Source organism: Macaca fascicularis, chromosome 3, assembly GCF_037993035.2.
Source record: "Macaca fascicularis isolate 582-1 chromosome 3, T2T-MFA8v1.1".
In the NCBI taxonomy this organism is placed as follows: Eukaryota; Metazoa; Chordata; class Mammalia; order Primates; family Cercopithecidae; genus Macaca; species Macaca fascicularis.
In genome coordinates this window covers 136352770-136377315 of record NC_088377.1, presented here as the reverse complement: position 1 = coordinate 136377315, position 24546 = coordinate 136352770, and the positions used below count along the sequence as shown (strand labels likewise).

Below are 24546 nucleotides of genomic sequence, written 5' to 3'. Positions count from 1 at the left end.
TACCTATGGATAACTACGGCATCAGGGTGGGATGTGTGGGAGACAGAAAAAGCATGGTATTGACATTAAATGATAATGGAAAATGCTCACAGTGCAATGGTGAGTGGGAAAAAAAGCTGGAATAGACATCAAAATATTATTTATGCTTATCTACACTTAGTGGCCTCATACTTATTTTATGTGTTACAATAATTTTAAAATCATTTATATTGCTTTTAGAATAAAAATCAAATAAGATCGACAAGTGGAATAATGCAAATATTTGAAGATGTTTTAAAAATATTATTAACATAAACAGAGAAAATATAGTATGGCCTCGTTTACTTATTCAGATCCCAAAAGTTCAACAGAAGCTTGAGGACTGCCAATTGACTTGCTAGTTACAGCATAAACATCATCAATTTTAAGAATGGTTTTATAAGAAAGTCAGCAGATAACTGACTCATGACCTCCCGTACAGCACCCAACTGTGAAACAGCTCAGTAAGGAAATGTTCTCCTCCTGGCAGAGAATAACCTGGTGACAGCCTCTGTGCCACAGGAGATCACGGTCCCTCCTGCAGGCTGTTTTGGAGTGGAGGAAAGATTCCAAACTGTGACCTTATGGGTAAGAAGCAGAAGGCATCCTGCTGGGAAAAATGCTTCAAGTATAATCTGGATATTGCCCTTTTCCTCAGCTCAGGAAGCAGTATTGCATATCCTGGATAATGTGAAACTCTCTGTTTACAAAGATAAATGAAAATACCAGTTGAAATATTACAGTGAAGATACTTTTAAGTACAATTCAATAAATATTTCTGCTCCATTGAAATTCATGGAGCATGGTACCATTATGAATATATAATATACTTTTAAAAGGTAAATTAATGCACAGAATTTTCAAGAAAATGCAAGATGTGAATGCAAACAACCACAGGCAAATGTAAGTATCTAGAGCTGAGAGATGAACTCAAGAAGAGGACCACATAATTTTAAAAATCAGATTAAATTTCCCATGAAGAAAAATCCATTTATTAAAGAATTATATTTAACTGAAAAGCAATTATCAAACTTTATTTGCTATGAAATTCAAAATATTGGTTTGTGACACTTAAGATTAAAACATTACAACATAATAAAAAAATCTGCAAGTTAAAAAATTTCAGTATCGTTCTTTCAACATTTCTAGTAAATGCCTTGTATTTTGAAATTAAATAATCATTTCTGTATCAAATAATATTTCAATATAAAGGTAAAAAGTTGAACCCTTAAAATAAATATGCAGTGTAAATATGAATCTGCCATAGTCTTAGGACTTATAGAAGTCAGGAATGATGATGTATCTAGTTTTATTGTTGAAATCTGACTTAACAAAACATGAAGTTATTCTTTTATTTATATATTAAGTATGTAAAGAGTTAACACTTAGAAAAAGTTATTCTTGTAGCTGTTAGATGAAGAGAATGATGTTAAACTCTTCATGTAACAGTATAACTATATCTTTAAATCCATTTCTTATGATAAAATTTGATTTTTTTTACCTGAAGTTTTCTTAACCTCAGCATCTTTGACATTTGGAGTGACATAGTTTTTTATTGTGAGGAACTGTGCATTGTAGAATTTTTGGTATCATCTCTGACCTCTACCCAGTACACACCAGGGGCACCCACTTGGCCACCCACCCACCCAGCTGTGATGTTCAAAAATGTCTCCAGACATAGCCCAATGTTGGTACTCTGGAAACAAAATTACCAGAGGTTGAGATCCACTGTTCTGTACTAATATTTGACTTAATTACATGTACTATTTTAAATGTTTATAGACTTGTCAATAAGGCTGATATTTTAGGGAAATTTGATCTACTTATATAAGAGAGAAACTAAGTGCTAGAGAAGTTACGATCTGCTCATGAATTCTCAGGAGTCAAGCCAAAGGTAGAACTAGTATTTTCTAAACACATGATTAGTACTGTTTCCTGATGCACATGTAAAATACCCTCATTAATAGGGTATCTGTAATTTTACATGCATATTTTACAGTTGTGAGAGCCTCTTTATTGAAATTCTACATTCTCATATGCATTTTTTCACTTAATATTATAGTAACTTTTGAATTTATTTTGTTCACTTAGAAAATTGGGGGCTCAGGAACATTACCAAAGGTTTAAGGACCATGTTTCAACTCAAGATATGTAATTCTGAATCCTGTGTTTTTTCCATTATTCATTACAGTGTCCTTAGTTTAACATGTCTGGATACTTATCTAATTTGCTCATATAATTTGATAAACATAGATATTTCTGTTTTGTTTGTTTGTTTGTTTTTAGATGGAGTCTTGCTCTGTTGCCCAGGCTGGAGTACAGTGGCACGATCTCGGCTCACTGCAAGCTCCACCTCGTGGGTTCATGCCATTCTCCTGCCTCAGCCTCCCCAGTAGTTGGGACTACAGGCGCCCACCACCACGCCTGGCTAATTTTTTTGTATTCTAAGTAGAGACAGGGTTTCACCGAATTAGCCAGGATGGTCTCGATCTCCTAATCTCATGATCTGCCCGCCTCAGCCTCCAAAAGTTCTGGGATTATAGGCATGAGCCACCGCACCCGACCAGATATTTCTGTTTTAATACAACCTCAACATGCTTCATTTAATGATCTAAATTAAACACAATGCGAACTAAAATGTAGTCACTGTGCTACTGTGGGAAGAAAAATATGGTGTTCTTGTTATTAGGGATTTGTTCCTAAATATAGGCAATCTATGAAATATGCAATTTGGAAAAAAAATGTAAAAGTCTTTAAAAAATTCAGTCTACTTTTAAATATATTTTATGAAAACATTTGTGTGAAGTTGGCCTATTCTTATCTAAAAGCTATTGTTACTTTTGGTGTTAGTAAGCAAAACCTTTTTTTTTTTTAATCAAATAATGATAAAAGTAGCATACAGCACTAAAAGTTGAACATCTCTCAATCGTACACTATTTCCCTCAAAGTGAGTATTCTTTGATGACAACAGCTTACCTCCTCTCGATGCTCATCCCCTGACCTCTGGATATACCATTTAATAGTTGCTTGTTGGGATTTAGGTATACATTCCAGAAAGGTTGAGTTAAATTCAATGCCAAAAATCACCTTTTCATCAGCAGTTTCATGACTAATGCCTGGAAAGCAAACATGGAATAAGAGATTAACCTTGACCTGATTTTAAAAGCAATGGGAAAACAGACTGATTCAGAACAGATGCCATAGGGAAAGAATCATATACATTATTAAAGAGAAAGGAAATTCATGTTATAATATTGTTACCTGAGACAAATATTACACAATAGATGGATTTTAAAAATTTTATCCCTGTATTGTAATTTTTATTCTTTCATCAATATATTAGCTATTTGCACTTGATTTTAAAAAATAATGTTCATAATATCTAACTCTATATATTGAGATTTTTTTCTTTGAGCTGAATAAATCTTTTGCATCTTTTAGTGCTTTAATACTTTTTTGTTAATATAAAATATAAACAATTTTGTAGATAGTTCTGGAGCAGTTTGCTTTAATTTAAAGGCAATTTCTATCATGAATTGGTCCACAGAGCTGATCAGATAACATAAAATTTTGATATCAGAAAAGTAAGTTATAGTGACCTACGCTTGACAAAATTCTATGATGATGATCATGAGCCAGATGCACTAATACTCAATATCTGGGCCTTATCTGTATTAATCTATCATTTTTATGCTTTTTTATACAGAGGGATATTTTAGCCCAATATACATTTACTATGAGATAGTTACTGGGATGCTTAAAAGAACAGTGTCTCAGACACCTTATTCTCGTAAATCAATGCACCATCTGAAATACATTCCATCTAGAGTAGCCAAAGGCTGTGTCCCTTGTGTGATCTAAGAGCTCTAGCTCAAATTTGATCAAACAAAAAATGACAGCTGCTCAGCTTAGCCCAAATATGCACTATCTCATCATATATTCAGATATCTCAATTTTACAGATTGGCTTACTTAGCACTATAGAACATCACCTAGAGTAAGGTTTAAAAGACCAAGTGAATCCTAAACCTAAGCATACAAATGATCAGCAATGGCATAAATGCACATATGTTAGTTAGGCTTCTTTTCAAGAAACTTATTTTGAACTTACTTGTGTTTTACCAGCAAGGATTAAGTCAAGCATGCTGACACCATTATGAATTAACCTCATCTAACCTTCAAAATGTGTGGATTCCATTTAAAACCTGTAGTCAATCAACTATCTCCACCAATTCAACAGATTATAGCTGTGATTTTCACAGTTAATAAATTCCTAATGCACAAAAAGATCACTGGTGCCACTTATGGAAAAGAAAGATATGTACCATCTTATAATAACGGATACAATTTTCCTGAGAAAAGGATTTTGTCAACAAAGTAGGGGAGGATGCAGGTTAATTTGTGGGATATGGGGCAAGGGCTCAGGAGAAATGCCATTAGACTGACTTGACCAAAGAATTGGTCAATTTAGTAAAAGATAAATTGGTGAAATCAACTGGAAAAGTGATAGCGAGCTCATTATCTGAACTCTTTTTTCAAATTAATAAAAATAATGTCTGACATCTCTACATCAGTTTCACTGAAAATGAATTTATTGTTACTTCCAGCAACGTTTGTTTCATTTCTGAATTCTAAGTTTTCCACTTTAAAAGTTTTTAAATGTATATAGATGTATGCATATTATATACACATACACATACACACACACACACACACACACAATCATACACAAAGGTTCTGCATCCTTAATTCAAAAATCTGAAATCCAAAATGCTCCAAAATCCAAAACGTTTTCAGCACAGACGTGAACCACAAGTGGAAAATTCTACTTGATGGGTTGCAGTCAAAAGGCAAGGACACAACATACAGTTTATGTGTGAATAAGATGATGATGGCTTATTGGTAACATCTAAATTCAGAGTCAGGAATGGTGGTGATGCCATACAACCACAGATTGTCCGCATTGGTGGCTAAGAAAATAACACCTTTACTTTCTTATGATACAATGCACACACACTTTGTTTCATGCACAATATTATTTAAAATACTATACAAAATTACCTGAAGGCTATGTGTATCAGGTGTATATGAAATATAAATAAATTTTGTGTGCAGATTTGGATCCCATTCTAAGATATTTCATTATGTATATGCAAATATTCCAAAATCTGATAAAATATGGAATCCAAAAACCTTCTGATCCTAGGCATTTCAGATAAGGAATATTCAACTTGTTTTATTCTATCATGACCTAAATTTTAAATGTGTAAAAGTTATATACAATAGTGTCTGAAATAGTTAAAATAGCTTCTTATGACATGTAAGATAATAGTGGAGTATTTTTTTTCCTCCAGATTGCAGTCAAAAAAATTTTTTATAGTAAAATGCCTAGAATGCCTCTTTATAATAAATATATAGCTTATCATTGAAGTGCAAGATTGATCTGTTTAATGTTGTTGAACTATTTTTCTGTATGTATTGCTGGTTTTATGTCATCGATAACCATGCAGTTTTGCAGCTTTTAACAATAAAAGCAATAAAGAAAGAAAATAAAGAAGAAAAGAAAAATCTTTGCCCATTATTCAAGACTTGACTTCCTAATAAAATCCAGCACACATTTATGATGGATTAGAGACAAGTCAATTAATTTGTAAATATCTTTACAGTCTCTACTCTAACTCCCACAATTGATTCTCCACCTCTAGCATCTCATATTCCAATCAATGTTTTATACAGGTATCAATTACTTTTATTAAAAAAAAAAAAAAAACTTTTCTGAGCAATATGAAATAGCTCCTAGCACCTATAAAGTAAACATAAAATTAATAGAATCATGTAGACACTTTCACAAACTTTACCCAATCTATGTGAGGTCTTTCTGATTTTAATTATTGTTTCTTCATTACTTTATAAAATCTAACTTTCTCCTGAAGGCATGGCTCAAATGCTATCCATCTGAATATCCCTCTATTTACTTGTCTATTACACAACTGCTATTGTGTGCCTAACACACTAACATCATTTTAAGTGCTAGAATAATATGACAGGATGAATATGAATTTCACTGCCCTCTAGAAACTTACATTCTAGTGACATAGACAAAGTAATCAAGTAAATGAATAAAGAAGTAATATCTGCTACAAAACAATAAAGGAGATTAGAAAATACCACGGGCAAAAAAAAAAAAAAAAAAAAAAAAAAGTACTTTAAATGGGATGATCAGGAAAGGTCTCTCTGAATAATTAACATGTAACCATAGGATTAATTGATATAAAAAGATGGAGCTAAATAAACATCTGAAAAACGAGTTCCTCAGGTACAGAGGACAATGAATGCAAACATACATAAGGCAGCAACTCATTGGTGCTTTTGAAAAAGAGAAAGCTACTAAGTGAATCTAGCAACAGTGATGTGAAGGAGGGTCAGAGAATATACTAGAGATCAGGTCAAGAATAATCTTACATGCCATAGGAAAGCTTTCCATTTTTTTTACCAATTGTTCTAAGAAGCTATTGAAAAATGTTGAGTAAGGGAGTGACATGCTCTGACTGAAGTTTTTAAAAAGATGACTCTGGCTAGTAAGTGGGGTATACAGCTAAGTGGGGTACAGATAGAAGTGGCACAAGTGTGGAGGCAGAAAGACCAGTGAAGCAGCTACTGAAGAACTACTATGGCCTTAGTTAGGCTGGCATTTGTGGGTGTGATGAGAAGTAGGAAAGCTTGACCATGGGCCAGAAGGACTAATTGAGAGGTTGGTGATAGGATGGGAAGGAAAGAAAATATTATAAAAGTGACTCCTAGCTGCTTTTTGACATAAGTAGCTGGGTGAATGGTGTGCAATTTGTTAATAAAGGAAAGTCTGCAGAACAAATAGGTCTTGAAGAAGATAACAAGAATTCTTTCTCAGAATAAGTTTAAGATGCTAATTAGGCCTTCAAGTGGAGCTCTTTAGTAGGCATACAAGTATCTGTGTCTGGCATGTAAGGGTGAGTTCAGAATTGGACTATGAATTTGGGAGGGAAATAGCCTCTGACAGTGTTGAAATAGACAGTATTAGAGAGTGAGTAGACAGAGAATGGGAAAGTGGCTCGGGACACTCCAATATTTAAAAGGTGGGACAAAAAGGAAAGTTAAGGACACTCAGAAGGCACAGTTTGCAAGGTAAGAGGTAAACCAGAAGGATACGGTACAAGGGCACATAGGTATGCTGGAACATCATTTCTCTGAAAACACAACAAAACAACCAAAAAACTAATTTGTAGTGCTTGCTGATTTTGCTGGTGTAAATACTCCCAACATGTCTGACTGATTCAAGCTTTCAGTGGTTTAAAATCAGCTCACAAAATTTCAAAATTTTAAGCAACCAACTTATGTGAGGCCACATGAACTGGCTCCAGCACACAAATGCATGGAAGTCAAGAGAAAGTGTTTCAAAAAGGAGGGAGTCACAGCTTAAGTAAAAATGAGAACTGAAAATTGGTCATTGGATTTGGCAAGGAGGAAATTGCCGGTGACCTTCACAAGAATGGATTGGATAGAGTGATGATCATGATGATTAGAAAAGACTGCGTGCAGTGGGTTATAGCATGAATAGGATATGGTAAAGTGAAGACAAAAATTGTGAGTGCCTTAGGCAGCAACTATGTTTTGTGTCAGTTTCTTCATAACATTTATCATTGACATAGCATTTATTTTACTTGTTTTGGTATTTATTGTCTGCTCTCTCCCCTAACATACTCTTGCATATAAGTATTGTGAGTGCACAGATTCCGTTGTTGTTTTCTTTGTTGTTCATTGCTATATCCTCAATACCTATAATCATCCCTGATATATTTCATATGCATGTGTAGAGAATTGCATATGTATCGCACAGTAATGTTTGGTAAATAAACCAATGGACATCACAATGAATCACCTACACATTAGAACAAGGACCCAAACATACTAATCTGGATGAAGACTTATTTTTCAGAAGAATTAAGTTATAAGTTAAAAATAACTGTTTTGCTTTTAAATCAAGAAAACACTACCAGACCACCGGTTATAGATTATGAAATCTGGGTTACTTACATCTCTGGTGGGGTGGTCAGTAACATTGTGATGAATGTGCACTTCCTCTACCACTTTGTGTGTGTGTGTGTGTGTGTGTGTGTTTGGTGTGTATGTGCACATATTTTCTATCTGAAGGTAGAGCTTGAGAGTGGAGAGTAACTGAAGCTCTGGAATACATACTTTTATCGATTTTTTTTTTCTCTGTTTTCAGAATCACTCACCAGGCCTCCTCTCTACTCCCCCACACTGGCCTTCTCCTTCAGGCTTTCAAGACCTTCTATTCTATGATTCATTTTTCTAAACAATACAGCCTCTCTTTCACTAAACTCCTCTATCACTAATTGTGCCTTATGACATTTCCTCAAAGATTCATAAGCTCTCTAAGGAGTTTCTTAGTCACATAGTATACCCAGGACAATTACATGCATATGAAAGTCGCTTAATAAATATTTATTGATTAAGTGAATATATGATTTGATAGGTGAGTATAAATAAAGTATAGGCTACCTAAAAACTTCTTTCAAATAAGACCTACACTTTTACCAGACTTCTGGGAGGTCTATTTGAGTTTACTCTAAATGTCCAAATGTTTTCTGTTATATCCTGTTTTATCTCTAATAGCAGTTTTCAAACTTTATAAGGATGGATATGGTAGTAAAAAGAAACAAAGGCTACAGTTTAGGAATTTTAAAAGACATATGAAACAAATAATGATATAACAAAGGATTATTCTATTAGGCACGTAGACAGGGGTTGATTTATACAATTTCCTGTTGCTCTTCCAGAACACGTGCATTACACAAAATGGAGATATTCCCAGATAATAGATGGTTTAAGTCATATAATAAAAGTACACAAAAGAATGGGCTTAGCATTTTAAATCACAGAAAAAGCATATCGAAGCTGTACTTACTGTCTTCGATGTCCCAGCACTGGGTGATCGGGTCACCATATTTTACGTCTTGGCGTCTAGCTCTCCTACGGAAAGGGGATTACACTGATTAGAACCTCAAGCATGATTACCATCATATAGAAAGGCTACATCTAACACTAACAACAGTAGCAGATGCAGTTTTATGCTTGTCTTACAGCTCAACTTAAATGCAAGTCAATATTCCAATCAATCTAACATTGATTTAAAAAACTACTGGTAGTGAGGTCCTAATAGAAGAAATCCTGTTCAGACAATGAGATGACATGAATTTTATTTAACTATGCTTCTTTTTCTCTGATTTTTCACAAAGTATTCAACAAAAAAGGTTAAATAAAAATATAATCCTGGTTTTATATAATTAAAATGAGGATAGCTACTCTTGTTTTTTTGTTGTTGTTTTTTGTTTTTTGTTTGTTTGTTTGTTTTTGAGACAGAGTTTTGCTTTTGTTGCCCAGGCTGGAGTGCAATGGCGCGATCTCAGCTCACCGTAACCTCCGCCTCCCAGGTTCAAGCGATTCTCCTGCCTCAGTCTCCCTAGTAGCTAGGATTACAGGCATGTGTCACCATGCCCTGCTATTATTATTATTTTGTATTTTTAGTAGAGCCAGGGTTTCTCCATGTTGGTCAGGCTAGTCTCGAACTCCCGACCTCAGGTGATCTGCCCGCCTTGGCCTCCCAAAGTGCTGAGATTACAGGCATGAGCCACTGCGCCCGGCCAGTTACTCTCTTTAGGAACTCTCTTTTTAGTCAGTCATTGAGAAATAATAATATATAAAAGAGTTCAGTCAGTGGATAGGAACATATACACAAATACAAAACACCTTGTCATGGAAAGATTCATTATTGCATAGATTTAATTAAGCAACAAACTAAATACTGTAACTTGAAATAGAATTATAAGTTCAATATGGTATAAAAGACTACCTGTTATTTCTATCTGCTGATGAGTAGCTCAAATTGTTTTTCTGGTAGTTATGATAATAATAATATTAAACAAATGGCTTTTGTATTACATCACACATTTTCCTTAAAATAAAGTAGTAACTATTTTATAAAAAAGAAAAAGAAAAACAAACAAACAAAAAAACCCTGCTACATCTAAGCAAGTTCTTACACCCTTACAGCATATTTTCATTTGCTTGGGCTATTTTATTTTGTCACTTCAGAGACCAGAAAAGCACCAATAAACGTTCTGTGATATCTAGAGTGTTCCTTGAGGGTAATGCTGAACAGATGACAACAGATGACAAGATTCATCCATTATACACATCTTTTGGCTCACATGACATTATGTTAGGTAAGGGAAAACATCACAGTGGCATGTCTGAAAGATCAGAGATACAGTCTTGGGAAATACAAGAAGAAAAAATTATGATGGTATAAGGTACAAAAGGTCAAGAATGTTTTTAAATCTTGGCTTCTTAAGGAACAGGGTCAATTCATCACACTGAGGTTTATTACCAACTAATGAGCATTCTTGTTTTTCAGCTTTCCAGGAAAGCATTCCCCAAAGACTATAATGAGTATGTTCTTGGCCAAAAACTATAACAAAATGTGGGTGACTTTTAACTTGTAATTTCTAATAATCATATGTACCCATTTCAATTTAATTCATGGATTTCAGGGAATATAAAATGTTTTCTAATTTTAAGTAATATTTGTTATTGCACTATACATTCAATCCGTAATTTCTTAGAAATCAGAATTTGAGAAATCCATAAAATTCCAAAAAGAAAAAAGTGTACATGTGGTAATGAGACTAGCATGTGCCTGTTAGTTTGAAAACAGACCTAAAAATACATTTGCTTACATTTCACCTACAGGAAAATATACTTTGAATACTTTAGAAAATAATGTTACTATAATTGACATTAAACTAATTAATATAATATATTTAGCTAGCGGCAAGCATATCAATGGACATTAAGATTGTTTGCAGTTATTTTGCTATAAAAATAATGCTGAAATAAACATTCTTGAACATAGAACTTTGTGGTACTTTTGCACATGTGTATATAGAACAAATTCCTAGCTTGGAATTGTTGGCTCAAAATAGCACTATTTCTAAGAACACATAAAGCAATGAACTACAAACAGCAAGGAAAATGTTCGTTGTTTAATTATATGAGTGGCAGAAATTGACCAAGTTATAATTATTAGAGTAAAACTAAAATTATACCAAGTCACTGGGCTACACTGTGGGTTTTATACAATCTGTGCTTGTACCATCATATATATTTATATATTATTTGCAAAACAGTAGGCATCAGTATATGCATATTTAGAAATAAGAAATAGGGAAGGAACAATTATAAAAAAGCCAAAATAGTGAATAAACAATTTATTAAAATTGTTTGAAGTTCCATATTTCAGAATTTCAGAGCGTCTGTTTTATCCGCCTTCAAAATTAAATTTTATGTAAAAATATAAAACAACATTTTGATTTCAATATTCCTTCCATAGGCCATGTTTGGTATATATTTTCTCTTTAACTTAAACTATAAGACAAGGCATTAATGTGAGATATTCATCTTGTAGAAAGGAAGGCTTTATACTAACTCAATGTGCCTCTTACCTTTTAGAAGTAGGAGCATATCGAGAGCATGCATTTCCATCCCAGGCACAGTAGGGGTCTCTGGCAAGACAACAGTCTGCACAAGCTTTCCCATAAGTGTCGCATCTGTGCAAGGAGAGCTGAACTAATCCATCTCGGGAACCAATGTACAATTGTTGCTGCAAATCGGGTAAAACAAATGAATTAGAAGCATCTTTCAGACTAGTCTTAAGAATTTTCTTTTCTTGAATATCACATAATACATATAAATCTGTTTCTCTGGGTGTCCTGCCCGTTGTAAACACTTGTACAGAAACATAATGAGGAGTAAAATAAGTCAATCATTTCTATTCTGGTTGGATGATAGTTTGAAGATTTTGATGCTGAAATAGACAGCATTCTACAAGCTTGGCAGTAATTTCAGAAGGTCAAAAACCAGCTGCTAGACAGGAATTAAGATGTCAAATTCTTTCTCAATACTAGAAAATGTACTTTGAGAGATTATGTCCAGCACAGATGCTATAGGCAAAGCTCACGGTCTTCCCAAGACTTCCCATGACTCCTTATATAAGAGATGACTGAAAATAAATTTATAAAGCATTCCCCTGGTTTCAGTTAACCATTTCATTTGTTTCATTTGTTATTGAAGTACTGATCCTTGAAAGAACATGAGTTATTAGTGGGAGAGAGAGTATTTGTTATCATTCTGAAAGAAAGTATTAAACAAGCTTGAGGGATGCCATATCAAAAATGCAAGGCTGCATGATACTGAAAAACCCAGCAAATAAGATCACATTCTCAATATGAGTCCTGAAAGTAATGAATTACTTCCCTTATACATTCTTTTGAGTATCTGTGGTAGTAGTGGTGGAGGAGGAGGGGTGATAAAAGTGAATAAGCCACAATCTGTGCCAAAGAACTCATGGTCCACTCTAGTGGACCATTTCAAGAGTTAAAGGAGGGAAATCCATGTTAGAAATAGGTATCGGCATAATAACATAGTACTCAACTTACAGAAATAGATCTTACACCTCTAGCATCCATTAAACTGTCAATTAAGACTTCCTAGTTGCTAAATGCAATGAACACTGTTTAGTATTTGTTTTACTGAAATTCTCTATACTGTTTGACACTAATGACTATATATTCCTTGAAACTTTCTCCACTTTCTATTCTCCCTCTTTATTTCAGATTAAGACATTTGTCTCCTTTGTGATTTCTTTTTTTGCATTAAATGTTGGGTTTCCCTCTTTTCGCTTCTTATTTATTTACCTTTTATATTGTACAAAAGACTTAGACATATCTTGAAAACAGTATAAATATGAACATAATAACCCCCCTAAATCTATTCCTCCTGCCCTACCTTGGAGAGCAGCACCCTCATCCGCCAAGTCATCCAAGACAGAAATCTGGGAGTTGTCTTTGAATCTTCTTTCTCTCACATTCAATCTGTCATCACTTCATTTCCATTCTCTCATACAGAATTTTCTAATCTATTTTGTCTCCTCCCTCTCTACCGCCACTGACTTTGTTTCAGTCCTTATCACTTCTTTCCTGGATTACTTGTAAGTGTCCTATTTCTGCTGGCTTTGATTTTGTTTTCCAACAACCACCACCTCTACCCCAGTACCCAATCTATCTTCCACACTGCCGCACCAGACTGATTTTTCTAAAAAGAAAATCTTATTATAATACCCTTCTGCTTAATCATTAATGTATTTTTGTTTGTTTGTTTTCCTTTTCAATGGCTTTTTTCTTTTTTTTTTCTCTCTTTTTTTGAGCCTGGATCTCACTATGTTGCCCAGACTGGACTTGAGCTCCGGGGCTCAAGGTATCCTCCCACTCTAGGTTCCTGAGTAGCTGGACTACAGGTGAGCATTACCGAAGCATCCAGGGGTTTTCACTGTTTTTAAGATATGCTACTAAACTTCTTAGGAGGATATATAAAGATGTGTCTAATCTTGTTCTGTCTTACTTCTCCAGATTCATTTCTAGCCTTCCTCCCCTTTGAACACACATATGATCCATAACCTAATTGTACACACACTTATTACAATAAGCTATGGTCTCTCACTCTTCACAGTTTTGCAAAGATTCTGCCCTTCTGGTTGGCACATGCTCTTCCATTCCATTCTCCTTTTAATATCTGGTTAACTAGGACATCCTTCATAATTCAAGTTGTATGTCTCGTCTTTCAGTTATCTTTCCCTGTTCCTTCTGGCTCCCTTTAGGTCACTTTCTTGTCTCTGTCTCTCTAGTATATACCCTATTATTACTGTGCAGTGTTAGCGTCTTCCTTTGACTCTCAGCTGTACTGTGAGCTTCTGGAGGTTAATGGCGAGCTGTGTTATTCATTCATTTATGTACCCTCCAAGCACCTTAGGCCTTCAATAAATAAATGATAAGTGAATAAACAAATAAATGACAAAGACCTGAAGAAGAAAACTATGTAGATCATTTTCTAAAAAAATCACTCTGCCATAGGAACTGTAATAGATTAAGACAATTTTAGCAACACCTTGATGTTGAACATGTCATATGGCTTTCTTAAATATTGGGGGTGCAAATAGAAATAATAGTGCAGTCTGAATCTCTTGAATCAATTACAGTTTGGAATATCATCAGAGAGTTATGAAATCATGTTAAAGATTATTACTATTATTATAATTAGTTACCATTTACTTTACACTTGTGTGTCTGCTCTCTGTTTAGAACATTACATGAAGCATCCTCTTTAAACTCCCAACAAACTCTGGAGGTGGATATTGTTTTTCTAACTTCACTGTTGAGGAAATTGATTGTGAGAGTTTGATATTATGTGACATGTTGAAGGTTGACTTTTGGGCTGTTTGTCACCACAGTTCATATTCTAAATCCTAGACTCCCAGATTTAAAACCCTTTATAATGGTTAGGGTTGATATTCTACATGAATGTCTAATGGGCTTGAGAGAAGGACATTCTCATGAGACTAGGAAAGTGAGTTCAGTTTTTAAGATCCAAAGGAAGGGGAGAATGCATCATTCAATTAATGAAATTTAACTCAATTTCTCCCAAGGCAAGGCTGAAACAACGGTCTCTAATGAATTATAAGAGAAACAAATAACATTTTACATTTCTTAAAATTTAACTTCCAATTTCAATGGATTGTTTTCCAAATAAAGTTTGATTCAAGCAGCCCATTGCTTTTGTGGTTAACTTTCACACAAAAGTTAAAAAGTACCTGCTTCAGAGACAATTCCATGTTCAAGATGATCGACGAGTGCTGAAAAAAGAAATTAAATGTCAATAAAGATAATCATTAACAGGTTTTTATATTAAACAATATGTTGTTTTATCTGATGCCATATATCACTGAAGTAAACATCAAGTCTATTACATAAGGAAAAAAAGTTCTTATTGTTTGCTATTTTCTTCAAAATTTAGTGTTTGTACCTTAACAGAAATGATAAAAATCATTATTTATAGTATCCTGTTAAAGATAAGTGACCTAAATACATAAGAAAATACTCTGCATTGAAAATTGTTCCCAGTTACTCCCAAGTGTTCTTCTTCTAAATCTGCTTATCTTAACGGCTTCCATATAAGTCAAACTAGTGTTGACAAGAACATCTCTGTAATTATTTATTACCTCTTTCTGCTCTTACTTAGATCAGTGGTTCAAAAAGTTGTTTTAAGTAGTAGAGTTTTGAAAAGTTATAGTGCTCCTTGTGGATGACCACATTCTTTACGGAACACAATACAATACTGGTGCAAATGATTTCACGATATGAACTAAGGCTAGTTTTATTTGTAGAAAATATGGCTTGATGCATGCAAGATAAAATCAGAAACATGAACAAAAAAGCTACCAAACGAAAAAGGACAAGATGATTTAAAAAATTTCCATCTACCTATCATCTTTCTGCTATTTTTCATTTAGCACCAGCTCATATTTACTAATTGACAAGGACTACCAGATGTTAAAGTTTAAATAAATATGTTAAAGAAAAAATTTCAGTGAGAAAGTTCTATCAAATAACATTTTTTTGTTATCAATTTTAAAAACATGGCCAAACATCAAATTATATACATAAAATATATTCAGTTTTTTGTTGTATCTCAATTATACCACAATAAAACTGTTTTTAAAATGAGAAAAGAAAACAAAAGCTGGTCATTATGTAATTTTAACAGAAGAATCCAAGTAATTCTTCTTGACCACTGTCTAACACCATTGAATGAGACTTGTTCTAATGCAACTATGTGTGTTACAGGGACTGTATTTTTGGCCTCTGGGTTCACACTTATATTTGACATCTGGCCTTCCCCTAGGAACCACCCAAGATTTTGTTTTGGTAGACACCAGATAGCAGGTCTTGTTCTTGTTAACTCCTTGACCACTATTATCATCACAATGTAAACAGGATCCTGTGGAACTCAGTATGTTAATTAACTTGAGCACCTCACAGAGGAGGGCTTTATTCTCTTTTAAAGCATTAGATATTGACATGGAAACAATCTGTTTTAATAAACAGTCTCAATAAAAATGTTCTAATAGACAAAGCATATTTTTTAAAAAGTTTCTCTAAGCAAAAAAAGTATTTCAAATGTTATTATCAGCAAATAATTGTAAACTTAATTTTACCGAGGATTTACAAAACATGCCACAGTTGAGAGTTACTGTTAAAAGTCAAAGGTATTCATTCTCCAAATCTGGAGAACTATTCTTCTAGATCTACTAACTCTTTTTGGCGGGCGAGAGGAATTTAGCATACATGAAGACTTAGTATCATGCAACCTATATATTTTTTTAAATTTCCTTACAGAAAAGCAGGGACACATGATTTATACACTGGTCTAGTTTTCTCAAATTCAATTGGGGAAAAAATTGAAAAGTAAAATTTATAAAGTAGAAAAGCATCTGGATAGTAAAAGAGCCCCCAGGCTTTCATTTAATGTGGCAATTTGTCTGACTATATGCTTAGAGAATGCAGTAATGAGAGGCAATCCCGGGGGCCCTGAATTCACCGGTATGCTACAGAGGAAGGTGAGTCCCATTCCTAGTCGCCTATAAAACTTTTTCCACTGCTTCGGGAAAAGAAAACTAAGAAAGCTAATTTCAAAGGCTTCTCTGGGAAACGTGATGATGTATTAAAACAAGGGTGCCCTATAACAAGGGCTACTCAGTTTCAACATCTCTTCTCCTGGAACTCTGGACTAAGTCTTACCTTGAATACCTGCAACTCCTCCAGCACTACCTCTTCCATATTCCACTTTTCCTTTGAAATGCTGACAACTTTGAGGACAGTTCCAATGTCTGAAAAAAAAGCATAACGCATGATCCCATTGTTTCTATCTCAAAAATCAGTGGTAAGCATATTCCCAGAAACCTTCAAATTACTCCCCTCCTCTTTAAATGCCTTACAAAAAAGAGATTAAATGAAACATATATGAAATGAAGTTTAATGTATAAGTTTTGTCCTCCTAAAATATAGCTTTTAGCTAGTAGAACACCCATTTATAGAGAGAATATTAAAGGATGCATATTCAGAGTATATTCTTAACAAAAGTAATATATATAATGTCTAATTTAAATATTGTTTGAAATGTTAACAAGGGTAGAGCAAATGTTTTGAACCTTAACTTAAAACGTTAACAATACATTAAAATAACAAGTTCTCTCTCTTCCTTCCATGTAATATATATTTATTTAATAGTTATTATATCCAGTTCATGGAAGACAGATATATATTCTTTTAATAACATTGCCAAATGAACAAAAAATTCATTGCAGCTATCTGAGGGAAACTGTAGCTCACTCTTCAAATGTATTCCATCTTCAGAATCATTATTAATAGATGAGAAATGGAAGATTTGTTTAAAATTATTTAACGTCAACTTAATACAAGGTTGATAATGCAAACCAAAAATTGACCTTTAAAAGAGGTATCTTAAATACATCATCTTACATTGAAATTCCATGAGGTGTAAGGTTAGTATAGAAAGAAAATTAAAAGAAGAGTTTAGAAAAAGAAAAAACAATCCCACTTTAATTTATACAATATAGGCATTTTTAAACTTCTGAGCACTGGGGTTGGAGTATAGTAACGTATATAGTAAAGATCCTGTTTGCACAAAATAGTCTGAATTATGTAATTGTTTTTAAATAACTCTGGGAATTTTGAAGAATTTTAAATGTACATTTTTCCAAATATCAAAATTAAAAGCCTATCTTAGCAGGTCTAGAATTTCCTCAGTAAAGGTTAGATAGTACCACCTAGTGGCTAAATGACGTTCATTGCAGTGAATTGCTGAAGACCTAGTTTTGGGTGGAGGGTGCAAATTAAGTGTCAAACTTGTGGGAATTAATAGCAACTAATTAATTCTACTTTTGACTCTTTAACTTCTATCTCTGTTGTCTTGGGAATATCCCTTATTTTTCTGGTTTGTGGAATTGCCATCTGGAAAATAATCAGGTTTGACAATCGATGACAAAAGTCCTGTGAGTCCGTCACACACATACTTCCTAATAAACCTAACTTCTATAAGACCCATAATTTTTTAAAATAAAATTATTCTAAAATTGTTTTGAACTCTTAAATATCTATTCTAATAAAAAGTTTTGTTTCTTGAAAATTCTTAATTTTTAATCTTTATGAAATGCTTGATCCATTAAGTTATATAACATGATATGGAATACAGTGCTTTTGTTTTAATGATACATGTTATTTTTACTGCCATTAGACTTTCCATGACATTATTAGTTAATACTTTTACCTTTTTTGAGATTAAATTTTTCTTTTCATAAAAACATTTTAATCATTTCATAGTTATTGAGTTGACATGCAAAGGAAAATACAATGGGCTTAAAAACCAAGTCTATGAAATACATTTTAATGCACAAAATTCAAGAAGAAAGATAATCTCCAAGAACTTTCTATTTAAAGACCTTCACAAAGTAATGCTTAATGTTTTCGAAAATCTATCTTAAGTCAACTAAGTTAGTGATTCTCAAAATCAGGTGAAGGAATCTTTTGGGCATATACTTGTAAAGAGAGGGAAAGGCAAAGTTTGAAAATAAAAATTGCTTTGCCCTACCTGTTTAATTTTAGTTCAAAATCATTCAACAAATATGTATTGAGCATGTAAGGCAGAGCAGGCACATTGCTGTCAAATACATTTTGAAATCTCAAATATGAAGTTCGGAGATATTTATGATTATCAATTAAAAGCTACATAATTTTAAGAAATGTTGACAAGGTTTTATCTAATAATTACTCATTTTGATTTTGAACAATAAATATTTTTGAAGTTTTTCTTCTCTTTGTCTAATAATGAAAAATTCCTTTTGAAAAAATCCTAATCCAGTTTTAGCTTACCTGTCCCAAGAAACATTACATCGTACTGGCCATCTTCTGCAGTGACATGATCCACCACTATCTGTGTCAGTCTGTAATCCACATTGATTCTCTTGAATGTTGGTCCTCCTGCAACTGGGTATATGGACTTATACATCACAGAGTGCCGCTTTATGAAACTGATGACATCATCTGGAAAATCTCGGGTGGATTTAATCAGTGGGTCATAGGTTTTGCTTGGACACTGAAAATAAATGTGGAGAAAAGTAAAGACATTGTTTATGCACCTGAGAAGTTCACACTTATTTCCAACAAAGCTTGTATAGCTTATCATCAATAGTATTAAATGAATGGACAACAGAGTCAATATGGAATCATGTGTACTTGTAAATAAATGCAGTGTGCCTCCAATAAATGTAAACCCAGTTTTCTCCTTCAAAAATTTTCTAAATTATATCTGCATTTTTTAACGTTTCCATAGTGAATTATTTTCTTATGAAGATTATTTCTTCTGAAGATTGTTTCTAATGAAGATATTTGAAATCTAACTTGAAATAACTGTTAAGAAACTGATCTATAAACATGAGAACATGTGGAAAGCCATTATTTTCAATTTCCTTTGAGTAATTTATAATTTCGGTTCAAATGAAACCATGTTTAATTAAAAAATAAAAAAGGAACAAATAAACAGTTCACAAAAATTAATTTCAAAGTATTTAATAGCTTGAAATTGTAATTATGTAGTTTCTTTTATAATTAGTGTGAAAATTACACTTCGAACAATTCAACAGCTCTTCTCCTAAAGAGTCTGCGAAGAAACCCTTACGGAATTTTATACTTCTGTCTAAAATTGACTTATGCGCCTTTCAGCATCCACTAAATCAATAGTTAGCATGACCTGCCCCCTGGTGGTAAGAGTAAAAAGTTCAAAATGGTCCAAATCAAATGAATTTTATGTGCCTTTAGCCAAAAAATAAAGGGGAAAAAACACTTTATGATTAGACTTTTTTTTTTCCAGAAAATATCACCTCTCCCACATCCTAAGTCTATTTTATGTTTAAACATATTGCAATTTAGGAAGGTACCTCATATAGAACGGTTCTAATATTTGAATTCCTAATGGACTAATGCATTCTTTTGGAGTGGAAAACTTTAGTCAATTAATGCAGTCATGGAGAATAAAATGATTGACAGTAAGGAAAGGTTTTTTTTTTTTTTTTTTTTTTTTTTTTAAATGGTGCCTTTCCTTTATTTCAGTTTTTAGAGAAATTGGAAACAGTCTCCATGGAACTGAACCATTTATACTTGGCACTAATCAGAATCATGCCAAGGCTCCAAAAACATAATGTATTCATATCAAATATTCAAGAGTGTCATTCTTAGGGAGCTGAAGATACTAGAACTAGTTCCAATATTTGACTTTGACCCCAAATTTTATGCCAATAAAATAATAGTGACTCATTATGAATTAAAAGAAATATCGAAGAGGTTTTACTAAAAGTCTGTTAATGTTTTCCTGTAAATACCTTAAGAATATCTTTAACAAAAATTTTCAATGTCTGGTATTAAGAAACTGATACTTTCTTGATATTTACTTATTTGTCCCAGGTCTGCATCAGAGAGCTTAGAAATGTTCTAGAATATTAGCCACTTTGCATTTACTTAACACACTCTTAACTGGATGTCGTTCTAAAGATCTAAGTCTGCAGGTTCAATCATTATTTCCAGCACTTAACCTTCAGCCAAGCGGAATCCGTCAACTCGATAATGGAAGAGCCCTGCATTAAGCAGATTAAGCAGGGACTCAAAATGGATATGGAGCTCAAATGATACAAAGCTCTTGTCCAATTATAGGCTGCGTGTTTGAGGCTCAGTCAAAGACGATTCATAGCAGGCTTATAATGCCTGCGGTTCAATCTGGTTGGTGTATCATTAGAATCAAAGCCAGAGCAAGATTTTGCCTGCACACAATTTTTAAAAAGCCCTCCAACTTAAGAAAAAAATCACTTTTGACTTTGCGGCTGTAGTTGTGCAGTAGCCAAAGTTTTCAAAGAAATAATATCATGACATTCAAGCCATAGTTTTTGATATCAAATTGTTAAATAATTAGAAATTTTAATGTAAGAAAGTATAGCTGAATGAAAATATAAACATTTAGGAAAAAATAAATATTAATTTTCCTCATTGCTCTGACAAAAAAGGTTTAAGTGTAATAAAATCTAAGGGGAAAAAAAGGGAAGGAAAACCTGGTTTCTATTGACTATAAAATGATCTTTGAAAATATGTATTTTTTCTTATGGCAGCTTTTCCTCATGGCATGTTGCCAGTGTTTGGATAAGATCTTTATCCTCTCAATTGCTATGCGTGATATCTCAGGTCTGCGTCTCCACTATGCTTGCACAAACGAAAATGATTTGGTAGAGTTACTCTCTGAGGTTTAGGATAGTTCAGTTTGAATTAAATATTGTTATTTTAGTACATCCAAACCCGGGAAATTTTTGCTTTGATATCATATAGCTGTGCCGCACACAGATCTAAAAATAACGAGATGCCAAGCAATGTATGTAGGTAAGAGTAAAGTAGGAAAGAAAAATTCCATAAAGGCAAAGAGACAGTGTAGGGAAATGCTACATCTAAAGCAGATGGTCATTCATATTCAGTTATTTTCCTTTAACAAATTCTAGAAAATTCTCCTATGGCAGCTATACATCTCAGGTATTAGAAATCTAGTGGGTTTTTCTCTGTATGTACGTACTTTTAATTTCTCGGTATTAACACAGCCCACCTGAACATACCATAGGCGGCCATTTATTTCTGCCTTCAGTTTTCTTACATTTGCCAGTTTAGCTACTAGGAGTGTAGGAAATAAATCAGGAAATGTATCTGTGTCTCTACCCACTGTTGTAAAATACTCAAAGACAGTATTCTTCTCTTGTGCTGGAAATTTTAATACCAGAGCAAAAGAAGAAGAGAAAATAGAACATGCCTAGACATACCCTGAGATGAAAGGGAAAACCCGACAGCAACAAGCCCTGGTTCAGGGCCTATCTCCCATGGCTGGCTGCCACAGCTGGCTAGGTGTGATCATGTTATGCTTGGCAAGTCCGTGTGTTTGTCTAGGGCCTTTAGTAGTGGAGTGGGAAGCAATGGATAAGAGGAGAAAAATGGATTTTATCCAATGAGAGAACTTTTCCCCTTGGCAAGACCCCAGATAGCTGCCAAAGGATTTTTCTCCCTGCAGCTTCAGGCTATTCTCTACAGGTTGCAGTTTCCTTTTAAACAAATCAGAGGAATGACTAACGTTGAGGGAAGACATAGCAAAGGAAAGACAGAACTAGGCTTTCGTTTTCAGAAGCTTGAGTTTTATTTATAGAGTAAAAATGCAAATGTAACAGTTGCCATCTTATCCCCCTGCTTATTCATCGAAGAGTCAATCTACAACAGATAAGGGCAAGGAAAGATCCTATATTAAACATCAGAGACAAAGAGGCCTGGGGCAAACATATAGAGGTAAATTTCTGTCCTTCCCTCTCCCTCTCTTTCTCTTTAAGGTTCCCTTTCTCTTAGAGGAATTTCTATGCCAGAAAAAGCAAAACACTATTGAACACAGTAAATAGCCTGGGATTTGAAGAACTTAATTTTAAAAGCAAATTACTTGCCCTCTGGAAAATAAAGCTGAAGCCAGTTGGAAAGGTCAATTCCTGTTGGAAGCCTCTTGACTATCTCCATTTTAGGGAAAAATGGCCTACACACAGTTAAAGGGAAATGACAGTGATATATGATACATCTCCTTTAGTGTCATCTGTTTTAGGAATCTGGACTCAGAATGTCCACAGTCTAGTCCTGCCTCTGCTTCTCCCTTCTAGAACCAAAACCAGGACTGAATGAACAGAACTAGAGATATCCTCAGTAATTTAGAGAGATGATAAAGTAATTGTTATCCAATAAGTGGAAGGTAATGGAGTGAACAAATATTAAAGAGAAAATAAAACTGTGAATTCAATATGCTAGAGAGACATGAGTGAGCTACTGATGCCTAAAATGAGATATCCCCAAAAGTTTTCTGCAGACTTTGAATTAATTAGGAAAGACTTGCTTAAATGAAACAAACAATAACAATAAGATGTTAGCTACATTCCTCAGGCACACAAATGGGAAGATAGTGTGAGACACTATGAGAGAATTCTTGCATCATACTCTGTAGTTTTCAGTGTCCTTTGGAAAGACTATTATAGTCCAACACTAGACAAATTAATAGAAAGTTCTGGATATTATTTTGAATTACATTTTTTTTTTGTTTTGGTAAGTTACACTTATCTTTGAAAGTCAACTGTAAAACATGTCTTTAAAAACTCTTACTTAATAGGATCAGCAAAGTTTACAATTAAAATCTAATGTATGAGGTTAAGAAATACATATATTCTGAGAAACATCAGCTCTTTAGGAAAAGAATGTATTTAGAATCATGCTGAAGCTTAAGTAAAATAGTTTAGGTGGAGCAGGAAGAGAAAACAGGGTAGCTAAAGAGTTTTGACTTGTGGAATCCATGGTTACCTCAAACCCTTGCTGTTGAGAAGATCAACCAAGGTAAAAGTTGGAATTTCTAAGCAATATTCCAGTTCTAGTTGAAGAACACATTATGTACTTCAAGTCCACTATGAAATCCCAATTGTTGATATTATGTGTTATTATCCTATGATCCATCTTCTCCAAGGTTTGCTTTTGTAAAGCAAAATCAGAAACCAAGCTCAGGCATGGCAGTGATGCCTTGATATGTTAGAGTGAAAAAGACCTTTCTACAACAGAAGGGTATGCCAGGACCCAGAGATGGTTCATGGTAGTGCATCTGTAAGATGAATTTTTCAGTGGATCCAGAATCAAAAGAACTTCATAATTTCTCAATGACTCTTACAATGTTAGAAAGTCTAATGATTTGATGGGAAATAAATGATTGTCAGACATATCTACACCTATATCTCAAGTTTGAAGGTTTTATCATATAGCAAAAAAGAGGAACAATAAAGGTCCTACAGCAAAAGAGGAAAGTTTTAGCATTTATATTTGATTTTCTCTAGTGAAAACCAACGTGAGTTGTACATGATGGGGTCTTTTTTTTTAGACAAAGATTTGAAATCTTGCAGAAGGGGACATATTTCATTATTTTACATTGGTGGTAGTTGAAAAAATATATTTTTTTCTTAATAGAGTTTTACAGAATATTCTTAGTCAAATTTTGTTAATCAAGATTTATAGGGTATTTTATTTTATTTTATTTTCTCACTGAAAGGACATATATTCAGAAGAAAAACCATGGAAGACAATTAGCAGGAAGAAGGACGTTAGCTTAGTGTTTTTGATGTTTTATGTGACTTAATGTTTGTTTTCTCAACATAAAAGAGTATTAAACAAGGGTTTCATTGAACACAGCGGCAGCTTTTAGGGTTCCTGTGTCTCACTTTGCAATCTGAGCTGAGTGTGCACACAAACAACCGTGGCTCATGGACCTGCAATTGGTATTGATCTTGGCACCACCTACTATTGTATGGGTGTTTTCCAGCAAGGAAAAGTAGAGATAACTTCCAATGATCAGGGAAACCAAACCATGCCAAGCTATGTCACCTTTACAAATGCCAAACAATTGATTGGTGATA

General features: G+C 33.7%; 1 protein-coding gene across 3 annotated transcripts in view; it reads right to left on the bottom strand.

Moving 5' to 3' along the window:
• Positions 1-24546, bottom strand: part of SEMA3D (semaphorin 3D) — a 194601-nt gene that overhangs the window by 8857 nt on the left and 161198 nt on the right. For all 3 annotated transcript variants that reach the window (XM_045388679.3, XM_015447834.4, XM_065542399.2), the window contains 6 exons: positions 18917-19139; positions 16766-16854; positions 14779-14820; positions 11579-11736; positions 8983-9047; positions 2995-3134 (listed from right to left, as the gene is read on the bottom strand). In XM_045388679.3, the coding sequence (XP_045244614.2) occupies positions 2995-3134; positions 8983-9047; positions 11579-11736; positions 14779-14820; positions 16766-16854; positions 18917-19139 (717 nt within the window). The remainder of the gene's footprint in view (positions 1-2994; positions 3135-8982; positions 9048-11578; positions 11737-14778; positions 14821-16765; positions 16855-18916; positions 19140-24546) is intronic.